General features: G+C 48.2%; 3 protein-coding genes across 6 annotated transcripts in view; 1 reads left to right on the top strand and 2 right to left on the bottom strand.

Moving 5' to 3' along the window:
* The window catches only part of LOC126558897 (V-type proton ATPase subunit d), a 401,974-nt gene that overhangs the window by 191,727 nt on the left and 189,442 nt on the right, over positions 1–20,805 (bottom strand). The window lies entirely within an intron of this gene.
* On the bottom strand, positions 1,371–16,682 carry LOC126561838 (serine/threonine-protein kinase Smg1). The gene is made up of 6 exons (XM_050218175.1): positions 16,527–16,682; positions 9,939–16,276; positions 9,333–9,735; positions 3,091–4,701; positions 1,708–2,998; positions 1,371–1,579 (listed from the first exon to the last, which is right to left on the bottom strand). Exons 1-6 carry the CDS (start codon positions 16,620–16,622, stop codon positions 1,371–1,373), a joined length of 9,948 nt encoding a protein of 3,315 aa, XP_050074132.1. The 5' UTR covers positions 16,623–16,682.
* On the top strand, positions 7,281–9,030 carry LOC126557129 (adenosine receptor A2b). The gene is made up of 3 exons (XM_050212803.1): positions 7,281–7,690; positions 7,779–8,076; positions 8,152–9,030. Exons 1-3 carry the CDS (start codon positions 7,281–7,283, stop codon positions 9,028–9,030), a joined length of 1,587 nt encoding a protein of 528 aa, XP_050068760.1.

The raw sequence follows: 20,805 nt of genomic DNA, 5'->3' as shown, positions 1-20,805 counted from the left end.
ATACTGCTTTAATTTTGCATTATTTCGAACTGTTTCTACAAACACATGGAAAGGAACATAAACACTCATTTTTCATTTAAAAATTTTCACTGTATTTCTCTGTACAATAGAATGCTAAACGCGCGCGCACTAAACAATGAACGACAAAATTGTAAAAATTAAAGATAAAACACGAGCACACACGAAACAAAAACACACAATCGGTTACTGTACACAGGAACTAGCTGACTTTACACAAAGTATACACACACATTCGCACGCACGCACCCTCGCTTTCGCTAATACATTCGCCAATGATTAAAAAAGAAAGAAAATCAAATACAAAATATAATTCACAATCCTTCGATATCAATTCACAATCTAGATGCTATACACTCTATGTTTTTTTGTTTAACTCCCTTGCTCTTGCTCGCTTATATCCTATATACATCGTTCGACAGCATTTTTTTTGCGCAGTAAACAAATTAAAAATAAGCGTTTTGAGTTCAGTGAACCGAATAACGTTTTCCTTTGCTTACGCTTCTTAGTAGTTAGTCATTTTACACCAACAGAATGTTTGCCCATTCTAAACGCATTTTAAACTCAAATTTGCTATTGTATGTGTGTGTGTGTACAGCAGTTTCAGTAAACGTATCCTCTCTAGTTAATTTGTAAAAATAAAGTATATAAATTGAACATAAGTAAAAAAAAAGGAAGTGAAAACACCAACCTAATGTTAACGAAAACCACCGTTTCTCACTTACATTGTATAAGCGATGAGTTTGCAACAGCACTGTTTTAACACGCTTGTGGTGTTTATGATCCACCAGGCGTCTCCATCTAACACAAAATTTCGATCAGTAGCGCGCTTGGTTTGGTGATACACAGCACGTCTGCGCTTAGGGTGTGGCACGGGCATTCCGTACCGCGTGAGGTATGAGACGGCCACACTGCTTGCTGGGCTCATCCCGATCTGCCACCTTGTCGGGGAGGATGTCCGGGTTCACCATCGAAGATTCACGGAAACACGACGGAGACGTGATCTTTCACTTGGAGGTAGATACTGCCAGGAAACGGATTTTTCCGCGTGTCTGTCTAAGCGTCTGCGGATTCACGTCTTCCGCGGATTACCAATGGGAACCGTGGTCCGGATGGGATTTGAACTCCGTTGCTGCTGTTTTGAAGACAGGCACGGATGTCGCCTACATCACCGGGTCGCCGCTCCGGCCGCGATATTATTGTTATTGTTTATTTTTTGTTTTTTTTATGATTGTTCTGTTGATTTTGTATTGTTCTGCACCGGACATCCTGACGGTAGCAGGCAGTAGATGGGAGAGGAATTTAAGTAATCGTCGTATAAGGCGAAAAAAATTCCGATTTTTTAAATGAAGCTACACCCACGGTGTCCAACCCTCGTATACCACGGCAAGGTTGCTTGGATCCATTGCTTCATCGATCATCCAGGCGACCTGTTCCGTCACACCACAACGCCGTACTGGGTCCGGATCGCGCCCTTCCAGCTTCATGCGAATGCGACGCCATACCGATACGGCATACGCATTACGCTTTTGCTCTTTTTGTTCCTTCTGTTTCTGTTCTTCTGTAAATAATGTTAAAAAATAAAAATTGGTTAGAAAGCGTTACAAACGCACGGGAATTTTCAAATTGCGAAAGGAACGGAACCGGAACGCCCAACACACACACACACACACACAAAGAAATACTCACTCCGATCGGGTGGTGGCACGGGATCGTGTAGGTGCACCGAGCAGGATGCACCATCCGTCCCGCTCACATCGTCATCTTCCTCGTCCTCCTCCCTTTCGCCGTCGGCGATCTCCTTATCGTCCTGGCCCGCATCATTATCATCTGGTGGTTCGTCGAACTGAAACAGCTGCTCAAACACGTCGTGCAGCATGGTTAGCAGTTCATCCACCATCTCGTCAACATCGTCCGCCGACCAGGACGTACCGGTCGTATCGGAAGGATCGTTCGCGCTTGTTACCGTCGCCAATACCGCTTCGTGAGCGTTGCTCAGCAGATCGTGGAATCGTCTATAGCGGTGCAGATAATCCCGCAACGCAGACGAACCACCGATGCGAAGTTGTGTGCGTAGCAGCGAGCGTATATCGCCCATCACGTCGTCATGCTTGTGCACAAGCTTTAGCATATGTTTGGCGGCAGCCTGCAGTGCCGTCCGAAGCGTACACTCGTCCTGCTCCAGACGGGCGAGGTTCGTGAGCACCTGATCGGTCATATCGTCAATCAGCGCACGCACATTACTGATCCAGGTAGGATCGATCGAACCTTCCGGGTCAAGCAACTCCACCAACGCTTCCTCGGTTGGTGAAACGAACGATGCACCACGCACCGTATATCCGGTCAGTGTCTTTTGCCATCGCTCAACCAAACCAGCAAACTCACTCGCCAGTGACGGTTCATCGCGATGGCGCGTACCTTCGTAACGCATCACTATCTGGCCGTAGCGTAGAATGCGCTCGAGTGACTGTATCCAGCGGCTGCTGCTTTCCACACTGTGCGAGCTACTCTGCTCGAACGCAACTGGCAGCTCCAGTGGGCAGAGTGGTGGATGTGCCGCTGATGCCCAAGCAAGGCGATTGCGAAGTGCTTCCGTGTGACGTTTCAGTTGTTCGAAAGCCGTCAGCAGTAGCTCAGGAATTGGTGCGAGTGCTTGTACCGCTTCGGTAAGGTTCTGTAGCCAGTGGGTGTCGTTGGCAGGTGAAGTGTTGTGCGCCGTGCCGGCAGTAGTTGTGTCCGACTCTTGCACTGTAAAGAGTGCCGCCAATGGTCCACGACCGGCGAGACGCAGACGAACAAAACGTTTAATGAACCGATCTACCGAGATGTAGGAGGTGTTGGTTTCGTTGGCCGGTTTTTGCTGAGGTGAAGCTCCATTCAGCAGCTCGTACATCGCTTGAAATTTGGCTGCCTGGAGGAGCGTTTCGGTAAGCTCAGATATTTGTTGTGCCCATGGTTCGGGAAGTTTGTAGTGCCAGACCTGTAAAGAAACTCGTCCGTTGTTAAATCATTCTCCAGGATTATGGAAGAGATGGATGTGATGGATGCTGTTCACGAGTTAAGAATACTTACGCCCAGTAGTGTTGCTTCATTATGCTGATTGATCGTTTCGCCTCGTTCAGTCAACTTCTCCGGAAACGTTTCAATCCAAGGTATACTTGTCGACCTTAACAAATCATCAAACACTAACACCACATCTCTAGGCACCTCGTCCGATACTAGCTCTGTCCAGCTATTAACTAACATACGAGCTATCTCTGCCGCATCCCCAATAGATCCGTTGTCGCATTGCCCTTGCCGTAGACAGTGCTCAACGTTGAGGACCAACTGTTCGAACTGTTCATTGAGTTGTACCTCACGATCACCAGTCTGTTCCCGTCTTTGATGTCCATTTTGTAGCGGCACCAACATTTCGTAAAACTGCATCAACTGCTCATACTCGGCCACTGTACGATGCAGGCAACGGCCCAGGGTACTATCTGCGATCAGTCCTTGTTTGGTGCATTCTTCCAAAAGATGACTAGCTACGGCTGACAGTGTATGCAACTGTACCATATCTCCGTCCACGGTGGCACGTTCTGCATCTATCAAGGCACGATTTAACACCATGATCCGCTCCAAACGCGCCACGAATTGGTTCGCTTGGTTTCGCTCATTTTCTTCCTTTTTGCTACTGCTGTGTGTCGCAAGGTACAGTTTTCGGGCTTTCTCATGCTCGCGCACGATCAAAGCCATCGTTTCAAGCGCTGCTGCTGGTTCTGGGTTGCTGTTGGCAAGCTGCTCATACCAGCTAGCGTAATGATGTAGTGGATGATCCTCCAACGAGTCACTTGGAAGTCGTACACCGTACTGTTCGAGCAGTTCGACGATTCTTTCCGCCACTGGAGCCGCTCTGCGCTGTAACTCGCTTAGCTCCGTACGGGCAAAGGAGTATTTAATGTAACCGGGATCATCCTTCGGCAGGAAGGCAACCAACAGCTGCTGCGTATCATCATCCGGCTGTACAAGTTCTGGAACATCCGCCAGCTCATACCTCAACATCTCCAACCGTTCTTCGTTCTGCATTTCGTTTCGATACTTTTCATACTCTTCAAGCTGTTGGGCAAACAGCTTCGCCTGCTGGCTTAGCTGATCGCGCTGACTTGCGTATACCTCTTGCAGGCGGGCACGCATACTCAGCCGATGTGCCAGGCTCGCCAACGGATGACTGCTGAATGCGGTATCGAGATACTCTACCTCGCCGATCAACTGGAGCTGCTGAGACAGCGAAGTCCTCAGCCGTTCCGATTCGACCAGCTGGCTTCGTACCTCGCGCAGATCACGCAACAGCTTCTGCAGACAGAGCAGATGTTGCAGCATATCGTCCCGGTTCTGGTACCAATCGTTGCGACATTCGGCGAAACGTACCGCAAGCGTATCGCGCGTAACCTCCCGATCCAGCTGCTTCTTCGCCTGGCTGATGTAGCGTGACGCCCCTTGCCCAGTGCCGGGAGCGTTTGAGGCAGCCGCGGCGGTAGAAACGGTAATGTCGGTAGCGGTCATTGGCAATCCGCTGCCGATCTCTTCGCCGATCGCCCAATCGACCAGCGGATCGTACACGAACGCTTCCAGCAATGTTAGCAGCGTTTCACGGCCCTTCTTAAGCGATTTCAGCACGTGCTCGCACGCCAAACGGAAAGTGCCCTGAAGAGAGTGAGAGAAGAGAGAGAGAAAGAGAAAAAAGAATGATAATAGTATTTTTGGATAGTAATACGTTGTGAATGACGATATCTGACAACAGACAGGGTGATAAATCTTTTTCGCCACGCCCTCACCTCCCCACCAAAGACTTCCTTGGAGGGACAGTAAAATAGGGGTAAAATGATTTGCAGGGTCAGTAAGACGCAAAAAAACAAACGTGCACGACTTCCTAGCTCGGAAGTTCAAACAAGCTACACTGTTTGGTTACTCCTACGCGAAAGATAAACAAGTTACCGCACACACCATTGCATTACATCGTGTAGCTGATGCACGCACTGTACAATATTTTTTGGTGTACAAACATAACGTTTGAAACGGTGTAGAGTTTCAATTGACTATCAAAAGCCTGAGAGACACCTTGAACCGGATGAAACAAATTTTGACCCAAACGCTACCTCCCATCGACCACAGTGCGCCTGTAGTAAATGTTTTAATTAGCACCACGGAAAACCCGCAGCGCGTTCAACCTCCTTTTTGTGCGAGGATCTCTTACTCCGGCACTTGCAATGCTCGTTGGAGGGTATGCCCTGGTGCGCTTGAACTTATCATGCCGGTTTGCTGTTATCGCTAAATCTAGTATACCTTTATTGTCTCTTTTACCGACAAACGCACACCACCCATGGACTACGCGCCACTCACTCAATCGATTATTCATTAGCGTGGTGGAGGTTGGCACAGGTTATCTTAGTGTATCCTTCTCCGTTTGGTGCGATAGATCTGGGCTTACTGAATGGTACGCAAAAACGATGACGTGCTGCTGCTACGCACCTGAAACATTCGCACGGATCTTACATCTCCCGGGTCCGATAATGGATGAGTTGCGTTTTTTTTTATATTTGCTAGTCGTTGGGGTGTTTGAGCCAGAGGAGTTTATGTTAGTCAGACTAAATAAGTAGCGGTTGGAGACATGATTGACTGGTTAGTCACACAATTTTCTACGAGTAGCTCCAATCGGTAACATCTATCATTGACCTACTTTCAAATGTGTAGCAGCGTTATTTGATAGCATACATCCAGGCTTCCTGCTACCACGCTCTGGAAATTCTTTGAGCGTGGAAGTGATTATATGATATCTGGTCGTAGAGTTTCACCCCCTCTCTAATCTATGCGCGAAATTGAAGCAGCAACGAAAGAAGCAATCATTGCGTTGTCATGAAATTTGCTTCTAATATCAATACGCACCATACACGAGGGAGAGGTAGAGAGAGAGAGAGAGAGAGAGAGAGAGAGAGAGAGAGAGAGAGAGGCTCAGCCGGGAAACAAATAAAATCCAAAGAAACATCCATGCTCCGGACCTGATGGTGGCCTTCGGATGATACCATAACTCTCCTTTCCCTTAGTCCATATTTTCTACCTCTTGCGCACTTAGAGCTTCTTTTTTTACTTGTAAAGTTGAATTTGTAGCTTTGTATGACTGTTGGAAACTTTGGTTTTGCTCGCAAAAAACAAAACAAAAATCAATGCAATCGATGAGGTTAGACAAAAAACGCAGGTACCCCAATGGGTTTGATCAAATTAAGCATCGAAGCTCTTGTACCGAGCTGATGATGGGTGGGTAACGAAGACAGGCAAAACCAATGAAGCACAGTAACGAGCAATGAACCGGTTCTGGTGCTTCAATTAGGCACCCGGCGGGGTATATAAAGATGGGTGGGTATTTGTCAGTTCGAGTACCCTCTTCCTAGTGAAGTACAGAAGGATGACCAGAAGCGATCATGCACGCACCAGTAGTTACCATCCGCCTTCGTTGACGGAGGAAAAATTAACTATTTTATCTCTCCGGGTGAAATAATACTCCGTACGGTTTTAGAACTCAAGCCAAGCATTCCTGTTTGATTCAGATAACGCCAATAATGCGAATAATGCGAAAAAGGCAAGAACCCATTTTTGTCCTTCACGCAACGAAACGCGAACGCGTTGTTCTGCTGCTGCCGGTGTGGCTGATGATGATGATGATGAGGGCTTCCACGATATGTTTACCATACGACGTCACCACACACTCGTGTGCACACCTCGATACGCATACGAAGACATTTTCGATGGTTAGGAGTGCTGTGTGGTGGAATTCGTCAAACCGTTCGGATGTGTGCTGTGTGGTAGTTGCTGCGGTGTCAGTTCGGGTTGGCAAAAGGAAGTAGTGCACTAGTAACAGGCTGTCGGCAATGCTAGACGGATGCGAATGTGCTCAGTCTTCGCACGGGGGGGGGTTTCGCAGGCCACGGCCTGATGCTCTGATGGAGGTGTCGTATCAATCCCCGGTGCGCGTACGATGAAGTTAAGATAGAACATGAGATTTAGAGTGTCAAGCAAGTGATTTGTACTGCATAGGACCTACACAAATGCTTCAACCTAAAAAAAAAAATAAAGCGCGTGATACAAGTGTGCGAAATGGAGTCACCGGAGAGATAGGAACACTTTCGCGAAAAATAGAGAGACAGTGATCAAAACAGTAAGCGGCAGCAAGCATACACAGTTCGTAAGAGTTGCCAACAATCAAACGCACAATCAAGACACCACGTCGAATGGCTAACGGCGCCGATATGATGCCGGGCAGTAGTGTGATTCCGTTCGTCGATCGTGTGAACGAAATCCATAAGGATCTTGTGATCTGGATCGCTATCGACGGTATCCTGATGGTGTGTATCTTCAGCGGCAACATCCTAACGATCATTGCCGTCTGGTATTACCGGCGGCTGCAGTGGTTAATTTCGAACCTGTTCGTGCTGTCGCTAGCCATCTCGGATATCTTCGTGGGACTCACGCTGCCGTACCATTTAGCGTTCTACATGGGTGTTGATCTCGGTCGGCAGAAGCATCTTTGCTTGTTGCGCTTTTTCGTACTTATCATTGCGTGCAGTGTTTCGATCTGGAACCTGATAGCTATAGCAGTGGATCGATATATTGCGATCTGCTATCCGTTGCACTACACTCGGTAGGTATGGGATGGGAGTTTGGGGCTCAAGTCGCGCTGCATGCGTTTACTGTTAAACTTCTTTTCTTTTTTTGTGTGCCTAAACTAGCCTGATGACTAAGCGTACGGCGCTCACGATACTTGGGTTTGGCTGGTGTCTGGCGATCTCTATTGCCACTATTCCGCTGATATGGAACAAATGGGATACGGCACAGGAGTGCGAGTTTGACGAGCTGTTGCATCCATGGTATGTGGCGGGCGTAATAACGCCTATCTTTTCCGTCGTCTGGCTCTGTCTGTTCGTCGTCTACTGGCGCATCTGGCGCGAAGCTTCCAAGCACGCCAAACAATTGCGAGCACATGGAGGTGCATCGGAGCGTTCATCTAGCGATTGGAAGTCGGTACAGGTAGGTAACAACCTGCACCCAACATATGGAACACACCGTGATGGGAAGAGTTTTGACCAATCGTCTGCCCCACAGGTCGTACTGCTCATCATGGGCTGTTTCACCTTCTGTTGGATACCTTACTTTGTGGTGGTACTGACACAAATATTCGCCTTCGTTGAGGATAGTTCACCGACGCTTTACAAGGCAGCCTTTTCGCTGGCGATGGCCAACTCGATGATGAATCCCATTATCTACGCCTGGAAGAATACGCATTTTCGGCACGCGTTCAAACAGTTGCTAACCTGTCACAAACCGGTGGTCCCGCTCGATGTTGCCAACGGTGTCGGTTCGTTCGAAATGGGAACAGCAAAATCCTGTCCAGAAATTACAACGGAATCGTTCGATCCCGTAGGTGGTATGATAGGTGCAGCAGCGGCAACATCATCGACACTCACCAACCACAGCAGCTTGGCGAGTGTGTCCACCGTAGCAACGGTACCCGCGGCCGAACCAGGACGCTTTGAATCGGTGGTTGTAATTTCTCAACTCGCTGGAGGTGATCGGGTTCGTTCGGCGGATATTACAGCCAATACGACCATTCGGGTGTCACTCAGCAATGAAGAATTACCTTCCATGGCTAGCAACAGGGACGGTTCAATTCAAACGAACGCACCTGAGGTACAATCTAGCGTAACATCAGATCCACCAGCAACGTCACCCTTTCCACCGACAAAGTCCTCCAGTGCGTCTACCAACGTATCCACGCACATTATTGCGGGGAACATCATCATCAACAACTTTAATCTGTACGATCAGGCTCGTATGGAGCGATTGCTGCGCCAAGAATGGACTGCCAGCGCAGCGAACGGAACAGCGGAAGGTACAGACCCGATCATAGTAGCGCAGGTGCCCGAAAGAGAAATTATCCCGACTAAGCAACAAGAAGTAGCGGTAAACGTAACTAAGCTTTAGCATAAAGCGTTACTATTTTCGTAATCAACCAGCTACGCAGCACACAGAAAAACCATAACATGTAAACACATCCTGTTCCTGTTTTGTCCAGTTTTATAAGTAAGATTAGTAAATATAAGTATGAAAAACATTCACCCTTAACTGTGACATTTAAAGTAATGTATAAGGCTACAAATTACAACGTTAACGTTAAATTAAACCTAGGACGGAACTAGACTAGGCAAATGTTTTGCCACAGTGTATATTGTCGGCGTTTGTATCCGTCAGGTATATGGGAAAGTGTTAAGAGCAAGACCACTTACCTCGATACCGGTTAAGCCTAACGCTTCCTCTAGATTCGGCGTCATGCGGAACGGTACCTTTTCCGGCACACGCAACGTTTTACCCTTCTCGAAGCAAACGTTGTAGTCGATGTGTACGATCTCACCCGTCGCCAGCTTCACCAGCACATTATCCAGATGGCGATCGCCGAGCCCAATAATGTACCCGATCACGCTCATTACGGCGAGCGATAGGGAGTAGCTGCGGATCACTTGTCGCCAACTGGAAGCCGTTGCACTATGACACCACAGCTCTTTTGCCAGCAAATCACGTGGCGTTTCTTGCTGCAACTCTGCTAGCACCTGCTTCAACACCGCCAATGGCCATTCGCGCCGACTGGCACTCGATTTCAATCCATGGCTTTGGAGCAGTGGTGTTAATTTGCTGCAATTATAACAGATGGTTAGATAAGTTTTAGTCCTCATGTCTAGATTGCGGCACAATAAAATAATTTAATATTTTGAATTATAGGATGGAATTAAAACAAAAATCAAATAAATAGAATTAAACTAAAGGCAAACAATCCTTTTATCGTGATTAAGACTTATGAACCCACCTGTTAGTCCCCGTTAGTGTAATGTACTCACTTATAGAACAACTCGGACGGTCTTAACGCCGTGCTGCCACCACTTTTAGTTTCCTTTTTCTGCAACGCTTCTCGTTGCTGCCATTTTTTGTACAGCGAAAAGATTGGCACCGTATTGTCTACCCACGTGATTAGTCCCGAGCGTGGGCCAAGCGGTATCACGGAATAGTGTTCCGCCTGGTAGTGCGTCACATTACCATTGCAGTCGATGGATTTCGTCATCATGAGATTAGCGATCGAGAGGAACTGCATGATACGCTCGTCCAGATGTAGATCCTCCAAGCCCTTTGATAGATAACCAAACCGACGTCCATCGTTCCCGCAAAAGGTTAATTTCTTGGGACGCGTTTTGGTAGGCAAAATTTGGATATTGTTGTCTACTGATCGGATCAGTATGGGTTGTCGGCTGCCGGCAAGCGTTGTGTCGATACCGGGCATCGCAATGGCAGTGTTGGACAAACGGAGCAAATTCGGACTGACATCACCGAGCCGCAGAAAGAACGAGAAGCGTTTCTGGCTACGTTGCTGTAGCTGGGTGTAGAGTGTACGGAACCGGTTCCAACCTTCGATCGGTCCGGTAAAGTCAGCAGGTTCACGTAGCTTTGCGAGCATGTGACGAATGTAGCGATGATAACGTGCCTGGAAATGACGTTCATGACTAGTTTCGGCTTTCCGCGACGTAATGCCGTACAGTTGGTCGAGCACAAATATAAGCGGTCGGAGCAGAAGTCGATGCTTTTCCGCTAACAATGTGCGTCGCTGTTCGGTTAGCTGACCGGATGAATGAAGCCGTCGGTACTCACTCTCGAACGTCGGTATACGTTTGGTGTAGTCGGCGTAGATTTGTTGCAGCGACACTACCCACAGTTCTTCCCAAAGAAGCGAAATGCGTCGCAGTTCGTGCACGAGCGTTTGCACCTGCTTCACCGTGTCGGGGATTTCGCGCGACAGGATATCCAGTAGGACGTTAAAGCAGAAACCCAACCCTGAAGCACCGTGTGCTTGCGATTGATCTACAGGCTCATCAATCCGACTAGAAACCTCCTCCACACCGTCTCGCAACACATCTACAACAGCCAACTGACTTGGTTCCTCCTGTACCGAACCAACTACTGCTGGGAAGATAATCAAATGTGGCGCATCCTTTGCCACACGGCACAGCAGCTCCGAAACGCGTCGCCTCACGTACGGTTCGTGGTGGGCGAGGCGTGAAAACAATTGCGGTGTTATAACGCGCCAAGGTTCACTGGGCGTTGTTGCGAGTCCTTCCTCGAGGACTTCTTTCAACCCGAGCGCATGTTTCACGATGAGGCGTAACAGTCGCAATGTAACGGTGACAGATCGGGCCCGCTCGCTATCGACACCTTCCGATGTGGCGTCGTTCCTTCCCGACGATAGTTGCAGAAAGCGGAAGTACGCTTCAGCCGCTGCCTCGTAATATCCGTACACGGCCCGATGGTTAGTACGCCAGATATCGATGATCGCGTGAAGACTTTCCTGTGGCACGTTACTTTCCAGCCCAGGCATTGCACGATGCAAAGCATCTAACAGTCCGATCGAACCGATCGTGGCTGAACTGTCCAGCTCTAGTTCATCCGCGTCTTCCGCATCCCGATCACTATCCACCCCGATCACAACACGCGCCGGTTCGTGATCATTCAATATCCCAACGATGCGTTCACAATCTTCGAGCGATACCGTTGGTCCTGCCAATATCGCTGCCACCTGATCTACGCTGATGCGAGCACTCGATCCATCGGCAGCACTGTGCTCCACGATCCGTTTGCCCCATCGGTACAGCCACGAGCCTAGTGCGAACCAAGCTTTCGCCAACGGTGGGCAACGGTCAACTGCACCCTGCAGTAGCGTCCCTATCAATCGATCAGATGGACCAAATATTCCGGCATGTTGTACCGTGAGGGGTTTGGCGTCAATCGATGGCAACAGCTGTCCCAACCGTGTCACGCTCGCGAGTTCATTTGCACACGGTTCTCCCGCCTCACCCGCCATCCAATCACTGATGGTGAGCAGAAATCGAGCCACTCGTTCGGAATGCTTCGCCGTTTGTTCGGGGCCTCCATCTTTACGACGCTGCAGCTCACCATCGATGACGGCTGTCGCACAGGCGGCAAAATCTATCGCCTCGAGCCGTTTGCCTGGTTGGCAGTAGAGCCACTTGCAGTGTTCATACACTGCCCGGGATAGGTTCTCGTCCCACAGGCCTAGCGGGGGCAGTGTAGCAGATTTCATCAGTGCGGACGCTACCTGTTCTAGCGTTAGGCGCTGTTGTTGTTGGTGTCGATCTGTACCAATTCCACCATCCGCCAGGATCTCCAGTCGTCCAACTAAGTTCGACTTGTGATAGTACTTCTCAAGCTCACGTCTACTGAGCGCATAGTTTTTCTCCTTCCGACCGATCGATACCATGTCGAGCCGTAGGTCAATGTTCTGCTGCTCACCTTCGTATCCATCGCCTGAATCAGCCAGAAGAAACTCTGACCACGCCAGCAATCGCATCAGTGTGAGCGTTCCGTAGAATTTTTCCACATTCAGCGATCCGAGACCACTACCTTCGGCAGACCCACACATACTGTTCGGCGACCGGATACGCTGCGCAATCTTGTACAGGATATGATTGGTGATGGTCAGCTGAAACAGGTACTCGCGACAGCGCGTCAGCAAACATTCCTGCAGGTAGCACTGGATCAGCTCTGTACTGGCATCGATCATACGCTCGCGTTGTTCTATCTGGTCCTGCAGGATTATCCCAGACAGACTGTTCTCTACGGCGCAGATCATCTTGTGGCAGGAAAAATCGTTCGGTATATTGTTGCCGACATCCACCAACTCCCACTGGCTAATATCGATCACGCTAACATCGTGCGTTTCCTCGTACCGTATGATCGAACTGATCTGGGTTGCCGTCACAGTAATCAGTGGTATTGTGGCCCTCGGAGTTCCACTACTTTCTTCCGCAAGCAGAAACTCGTACAGCTGTCGATAATCACCAGTAAACAACAGACATAGTATCGTTTGATCCACAATAAAGTCTCGTATATATCGATCCATCCCAACGCTACCCGGGTCGGCCAGAATTCCTCGAAATCCGCTAGCTGCCGTCTCTCGATGACCGGATGCTTCCTCCGCAGCCATCCGTATCCAGGAGTATTTACGCCCGGTAAGCCGCTTACTCCAGACGTACACACCGTACAGTGCATCCGACTCCCAGTTTCGCACCAACGCCCACACTAAAGACATCAGCATGTGTTCGAAAATCGGGTCGGATGTTTTCCCAGCAGCAACCAATTCCCGCAGTACGGCTTCGGAATAACGTATCACCATTTCCGGCTCCATGCAGTGAAGTGCGACAAGATCTACAGCCGTCCGGATACGCGTAAACCACTCCGCACAGGTATGCCGATTGACGCGGAAAAATGTACGGGCCGGTTGTTCAGGCGCAGGCAAAGCGAAAGCCGTACCCTCCGCTGCATTGTAGATCGATTTTTCCAGCGCTTCCAGAAATCCGAGCACGATGCGTGCGTGTCTTTGGTTTACAATCGAGGTACGAATGTCGCGAACGGGAAACTTATCCGTCAGTGCTAGAATTCGGGCACACTGCTTTACGATCGATTCAATGCGTACAAATGTACCCTCAGGTTTGCCGAACGGCGTGCGAAGTTTATGATTCACGCATAGCTGGGCCGCTTCCCATTGGGCCCAAGGAATGAGACAACGAAGATCTCGCAGTGCCATCTCACCGTACCGAGAAGGTTGATTAAAGGAGCGTGTGAGCAGCTCGTGTAGATAACCTCCCGCATACGCCGCTCCGTCTCGGCTGAACGTGATTCGATTGAACAGACTGCGAAGATCTGCCATCCGTAGCGTGGCTGAGTGCTGCAATCCATATCCTCCACCACCCTGGTATAGGCCATTTTTGAGCTCACCAATTTGCTCCCAGCGTCGCCGATTAACGCCCGTAAACTCGTTCACCTGTCGCAGTGAATGGCGTAGTGGCAGTTTCGAAAAGAGTACGGTGTAGTGAGTACGCAAGCTACTGTACACCGAACAAAGATGGACGCAACAGGCCTCAGCAATTGCTTGGTACGCTGACACGTGCAAACTCGTATACTGACAGGCCGCATCCAGACAGGCAGCACATCGCAAACCGATCGTCTCACTTTCGCTCCCATCTTCAACCGCAACGGTCGCAACGTGGACGAGCAGCTGATTGAAATCTTCGCATTCGTGCAGTACATCATGATAGCGTGTTGTTTGCGTTACGATCGCAAGACACCAGTCGAGCAATAGAAGCAACAGATTGGTCCTCTGCGATTCGTACCGTTTCGAAGATCGTACCCGCTTCCACTGGCCAAGAATGGTGCCGAGAAAGCGCAACACTAAGCCAAAATGATCCGCTGTCGGACTTTCGGGCGGTGAGTCCTTATCCGAATCGGAAGACTCGGATCGGCTGGCACGGCGAAAACGATCAACGTCGTAAGTGTGTGCGGGTTGTAGCAAGCTGCTGGAGGAGATGAAATGATTGTTTGCAGTGCAGTGATTGAAGGCCGTCAGCAGCACGGCATAGTGCAGGTGGGTGTGGATTTGCTGATCCCAAAGGCGACTATCGGTTGGTGCTAACCGATCGAGCAGTACATGCAGTACGGGTTGCTTTTTAAGTGTCCATGTAATAAAGATGGAGTTTCTGGCCATTGCTAGTGGCGATAAAAGAAGAAGACTGAATTGGATACGGTACTGCAGACGTAATATGTTCGCTTTTGATGGAGTTCTACTGCCAACCGAGCGTAATCTTCCCAGCGCATCATCGATATCGGATAGTATGGAGCTGTAGGCTGTCTGGAGTATGTCCACGTGCTTGAGCGTCAGTATGTGATGGCAGAGTAAAAGCAGTATCCGCTGGACCGTACGCTTTTGACGGTAGCGTAAATTGTAAAATGGCCCTTCCTGGAAGATGAGCGGCAAGAGTAACCGGATGCGGGACTGTTGCTTTTCCGGCCCATTCGCATCGATATAGCGCAGTAGCAGATGTATCAGCGCACCGACCTGCTCGTCGCTGTACGTGTCGGCATAGTGTATCAGCTTTTGAATGAGATGATCCACATCCTCCCACGTGGTGGTTGATATTGCTGGCGAATGGAGCATCATCTTTATCATTAAAAACTCACAAATTGCAGCTACCGCCAACCCGGATGGTGGACTTTTCAGCAGACGAAACACGTTTTCCAAGATGGTGATACTGCAACAGTCGAACCGTGTCAGTTCGTCATCTTGCAGCAAAAAGTCGCCGACAGAAGAACTGTCCAAACACTTCATAACGCTGTTAATCGCGGTCAGCAGTGCACCAAGCTGACGGTTTGCGTCGTCTCGTTGCCGTTCGTCACTGTAGTCGACATCCCCGCAGTGTGCATCGATGTCTTCTGTTAGCTGTTCGAGTAGATTGAACGTAACGTCACGTTGTTCGCACCAGTACGGTTGGAAGGCAAGCAGGACCCGTGCACAGTGTACTTTTACCTTCGCCGATTGTGTACTCTCCAGCTGCCATCCAACCACAATGTCGACTATATCGCTAAAGTGAGACGAAAACGGTCTCGGATATCGGTCCGCCAGCTCCACTATCACGTCCGTTACCAGCACGAACACATCCAGCACGTCCGTCGTTTCGAGAATTTCTTGCAACACCCCCAGCAACCATTTGATAACGCCATCAAACTTGTGGCCACCGCGATCGAGCAATACCGTTTGCCGTAGCGCAATCAGAGCCGAACGACGGATGCTTTTGTTCTGGTTCAGATAGCGGTTGGTCCAGGCGCGCAAAACGGATCCGTCGCCGGATGAGCTGGACAGCAGTACGTACAGCATCATACCGAACAGTTGCGCTACCCGTTCGTAACACTCGCGCAACCCACTTTCCAGTATCGCATTGACCGTATTTGCCAGCAGGTCGAATGATTTGCGTATGTAGGACGCATTCGATGGGTCAAGTATCACCACTTCCAACCGGTCACATATCTCGAGAAATTGGTGTGGATTCGTTTCACCCACCAGGCGACGCAACAGCTTCGAGATACGCATGTCGGCCGGAATATTCGCTAGCTCGTGAAGCGACGCACCATCCCGACCATCAGCCTGTCCGGTTCGTTCCGTTTCCGCCGCCAACTTACGTGCACGTTCGCGCCGTTGAGATGCAGCCTGCGACCGGGTGCTCTGGTAACGCTTACCACCGGTGGGCGCACCAACTGGCGTGGCCAACTTTTCCGTGTCATACTGTTCGGACGGCAATCCACGTACACCCGCCGTTCCTCCGGTGTTTGATTTGGATTGCTAAAAATGAGGGGGGAAAAATTGCATTACAGGGGATCCCGAGATTTTTTTTATGCGTGCCCAAATATTTTTGTTCTCGTCCCGAAATTTTTCAACAGTGCGCAAATGGCCAAAGGAATAAAAAAAAACGAATAGGAACGAAACTATCACAGCGGATCGATTTTGAAAAATGAATCGGAACGGAACAAAGAAAAGGAACGAAACTATTTTGCTAGGTTCGACCCGGAAGAGCCAACACTAAATGCCATACCCTTTGGTGGTCCGTTGGCTTCTTCTTGTTGCGCCGTGATATCCGTTTCGCGGTGCACTGCTGCTGTGGCTGTTTTGAGTCTGCTTTCCCACCCATGGTCTGGCCTGCGTCATGTCTGCCCTTACGGTTAAATATGTTCTTTACTCATTGACATGGGATAAGCCGCGGGTCTGCAAAATTGCAACAGGGGTATTAGATGGACTTACTTCTACCGGTCGCCGTTTGCTTGTTAACCTTCGTTTCAATGACCAAAATTACACTCTTATTTCTATATTCCACATACGTTTTGAACAGGATTATTTATTTTTATTTTTCTGCACAATAGATAAAGCATAAATGAAGAATTTTTAAAAATTTCCAAACAAAATGTAATTTATTAGACAACAAATAGCTTAATCTTTCGGGAAATTTTTATGCAAATACGACGAGCAGATGAAAAGTTATTAGCTTTCTTAGCCTGGAAAATGCAAACTCTCATTCCCTCCCATGCCTACTGCGAAACTCAAACGGAAAATTCAAAATAAAACAAAAATTGCCAAGACATCATTATACGGGATGAAATGGGCATTTCCCGGGAAACGACGGGACATCAACTATTGCTTGAAAAAACGGGACTGTCCCGTTAAATACGGTACGTCTGGTCAGCCTATCAAAACGTTTGCCGTACTCACCGGATACCGAACCACATACGTGTGAGAGCTTCGTCGGCAAATAATGTGGACTGTGTGCAGCAGCCGCTGCTCCTGCTGCTTAAATTAGCCGAATCTCGTTTTCCGCTTGGTAGCTGGTAATCTTGAGCGCTATCTTTCTGTCGTCTCGAAGAGAGTTTCGTCCAACAACAGCTAACGTATGGGTGCTGCTGTATGGCTGACTAGAATACATCCGGTACCTACCGGGGTACCCGAACACCCGACGACGCGGTCACAAATCGCCACTTACTGCCGGCTTGCTAACGTTGCTGTTTCGGCGATCGAATGTGTGGTTTCGCAGCGACTCCATCCGGTAATCAAAATAGGATGTGATAAACGGTGCACCTGTTTGACGTTTCGTGCACTGACGCATGTACGGGGGAAAAGCCAGAATAAGAAAAATCACAGCACACAAGCCGAAGCATTCTTTAGTGGTATTTGTTTTGCGATGGGTGTAACTTACTTGCGATATTTTCTGCCATACGGTATGCGATCGTTCCTCAGTATGCAAGCCAGGGCTAGTGTATTTATTTCTAGTGGCGAAACAAATTGAACCACATCGTGAAACAATCGGAGCCACACAGCAAAACGTAAACAGCTGTCAGTTGCGATAGAGTCACTTCACATCGTTCCGTTGACAGGTGCGCGCAAATTGTCAAAAAGATGTAAACAAACGATGGCGGTTGTTTGTTGTGCGGTGGTTTTACGAAAGCCGGTAAATCTGGTCAGTGTCATGGAAGTTAAATGCGTAAAATAAGGGCGTCGTCTGCTTAGTTACGATTATTTTATTACGTTTCAACTGTACACTATCGTTGGAAGGATATAAATTCAGTTATTTATTATGTGGTAGATATGATGCAGTCATTTGCTTCATAACGGAAAGCAATAGCGCGAAGCAGCGTTCTTCTTTGTTCCGAATGTGGAGGACCCCAGAATGAGTGCAGACTGAATCTCGCAATGAGATACCTTACTCCATGCACTGGATACACTGTAAGTTGCTCTGGTAGTCTTTCTTCTACTACTTGGTTTAACGTCCTTTTATAGGCCACGCCACGGTCAGGTTTATAGGATAGTGAAGTCCTCACTACGGGGGAACGGTCCGGATAGAATTTGAGAATCATGGCCCTACCGTGTGAAGACCGGCGCCGTTTTGAAGTTTGACTTTATTTCATTACATATTATTTCGTTGGAGAGCGGTGTTGGTTCCGTAACCCCCAAGGAGTCCTGTCTAGTCCCAAATCATCGGGTCGGATGCTGAAGCTTGGCTAAAACGGAATTGAGGTAGATAGTAATGATGGGTCGTCCCGAATCTACCGGGTCGGAACTATCGAGGTTGGAGAACCTAGTTCCGAGTCGATCGAGAGACGTATCCGAATGCTGTATAAACGACCGATTTTCAACTAGATGCTACAAAGGGTCAGTCATCTAACGCGGATTATAAATTGACTACTTCAAGGAGTAAAAATGGTTTCGAGGCTCCAATTAATTAAACACGAAAAATTTCGCAAATAATTGTACCTTAGGCTATGAAATTTTCTCATTTTTCTAATAAATTATTTGGTAACGTATACGTAATTGGTAATACAATTTACATATTTGTGGAAGAATTCTGAATACAACGGTGTAATTGTACAATTGATTGGCTGTTTCCGCCCGTTTTTGTTATTGCAACTTTGGGGCTTGTCCACTCTTGTATGGGTGTGAAGTGAAGCAGAAATCGAACATTAAATATTGCATATTTCTTCACCTTGTGCGCGTACGAGAGGAGAAAGCAAGTTGGCAGGTTGGCGAGATATTTGATGGGTTACATTGCGTAAATTTGCTCAGTTACCCGAATTGCATAAAGTACGCTCATAGATCAATGAGCTAAGAACAGCCGAAGATACGAAGATTTTTCAAATTCTTCTTTTTTGGCTTATCGCCTTGTTGTATCTCGGGCCTTCTGATATTGTCTAAAGATCAGAATTGTCTTAAAAAAATATACGTTCCAAGCTCTCACAGAAAAAAATACACATGATGTAGGTTTGAGACCTATTTAGACTCAGTTCATATGCTTTTTGGGTGGCCGTACAACCTCGAGAATCTGACTTCCTCCTGGCTTCCTTCACCTAATTTTACCCGCAGCTAGATCATTAGTCCTTCATACGAGGAGTCGATCCCGACGAGATTCGATACCTGTTCCTGCCATGTGAGGAACGGTGCCGACTGATAGTTTTTTTTTTAAATAATTAATCAATCTGCTCACTTGTTACTCTTATTTTATACCACAAAATCTGATACTGACACATTGTCGGGCGAAAAGTAGACTATTAGTAGAGGCTTGCAGATGCTATTCTTGGAGCACCCTGATCTATCTCGACAACCACAACAACACAATGTAAGCAAGTTGTAATACTTCAAACCGCAACAGAAATCTTCTCAATACCTCAATACCGCATTACCAGCGGATACTGTTGTGTATCACGGTACGATCAGGGTCTCGCATCTACGGTATTGGTTAGAGGGTTGATCGATGTGAAGCTGGGAATACAGCCAGCGTTGGGCCACCAACCCACCCCATCGGGAAAGGGGAACAAGTTTTAGCTTTTTTTTTTTTACACTGCCAGGGCGGCAGGCTGCCCTCCGTACATCCGTACATCGTTCCCATATGCACGGCCTTTTCGTGGCCTTTTGTCGCCCTTTCCAACTGCGCCACTACCAACCATCTCCCCCCCGTACACCTCTTCCCTCACCAGCCCTTCCTCCACCACTACCAGCCTCCCTCTCTTTTACCGCCAAAATGGGCAGCTCCCACTCTCGCGTCGCGTCGGTGTGTGAGTCAACGTGTGCGCTCGGGAGGTTCGCGGGCACGAAATTCCACGAACCCTGCTCAGTACGTATCGGCCGGTTGACGAGATAAAGTAGCGTCCGAGTAGTAATCGCATGCGCCGCGTTCGGTGTACCATCTGGGTATCACAAATCCCCGTGGGAGTTAGCGTTAGGATTAGCGAATCGTAGCGATCAATAATGCGCCCGCTGCCACAGCAAGAAGCCAACGTATAGTAGATTGTCGTGTTTGATTAGTTTTGTTTTTTTTTTTTTTGGTTTTGTTTGCTATCTTATTTGTCTTGCTGTCTGCTGAAGGTTGGAGCGAACATATGTGCGGGTGGGTGTCGTGAGCCGTGATTACTGTGCGCGCTTTCGGGTAATCGGGGGTCAACTAATGAGGCAATTTTCATCTCTATTTATCAGTTCTTGATCGCGCTGAGGTACTTCATTTGTGATCATTAGTTGGAAGTTTTTTTTTTGCTTCATGGAGTTCTGTTGGTTAGTGGGATACCTTCCAATATTTTTTTTAGTTATTATTTAGAAGCGGTAGAAGTGTCTGTTTAAAAATTGTGGTATAAAAAAAATCTTCCTATAGTTCCTGCAGTAGATTTAGTTGATCAGCAAATGACGCAAAAGGAACTGACAGTGACAGACACAGCAGAATCTTTAAGAAACAACATTTGTCGATTAATTAGCTCGATTAATTCAGTGTGAAAATCCAAGTGTCTTATCGAAAGTGTGTTTGCTGACACATACCCAAATGAGCACGTGTTGTTTAGGGG

Source organism: Anopheles maculipalpis, chromosome X, assembly GCF_943734695.1.
Source record: "Anopheles maculipalpis chromosome X, idAnoMacuDA_375_x, whole genome shotgun sequence".
Lineage (NCBI taxonomy): Eukaryota > Metazoa > Arthropoda > Insecta > Diptera > Culicidae > Anopheles > Anopheles maculipalpis.
This window is presented reverse-complemented; position numbering and strand designations above follow the sequence as displayed.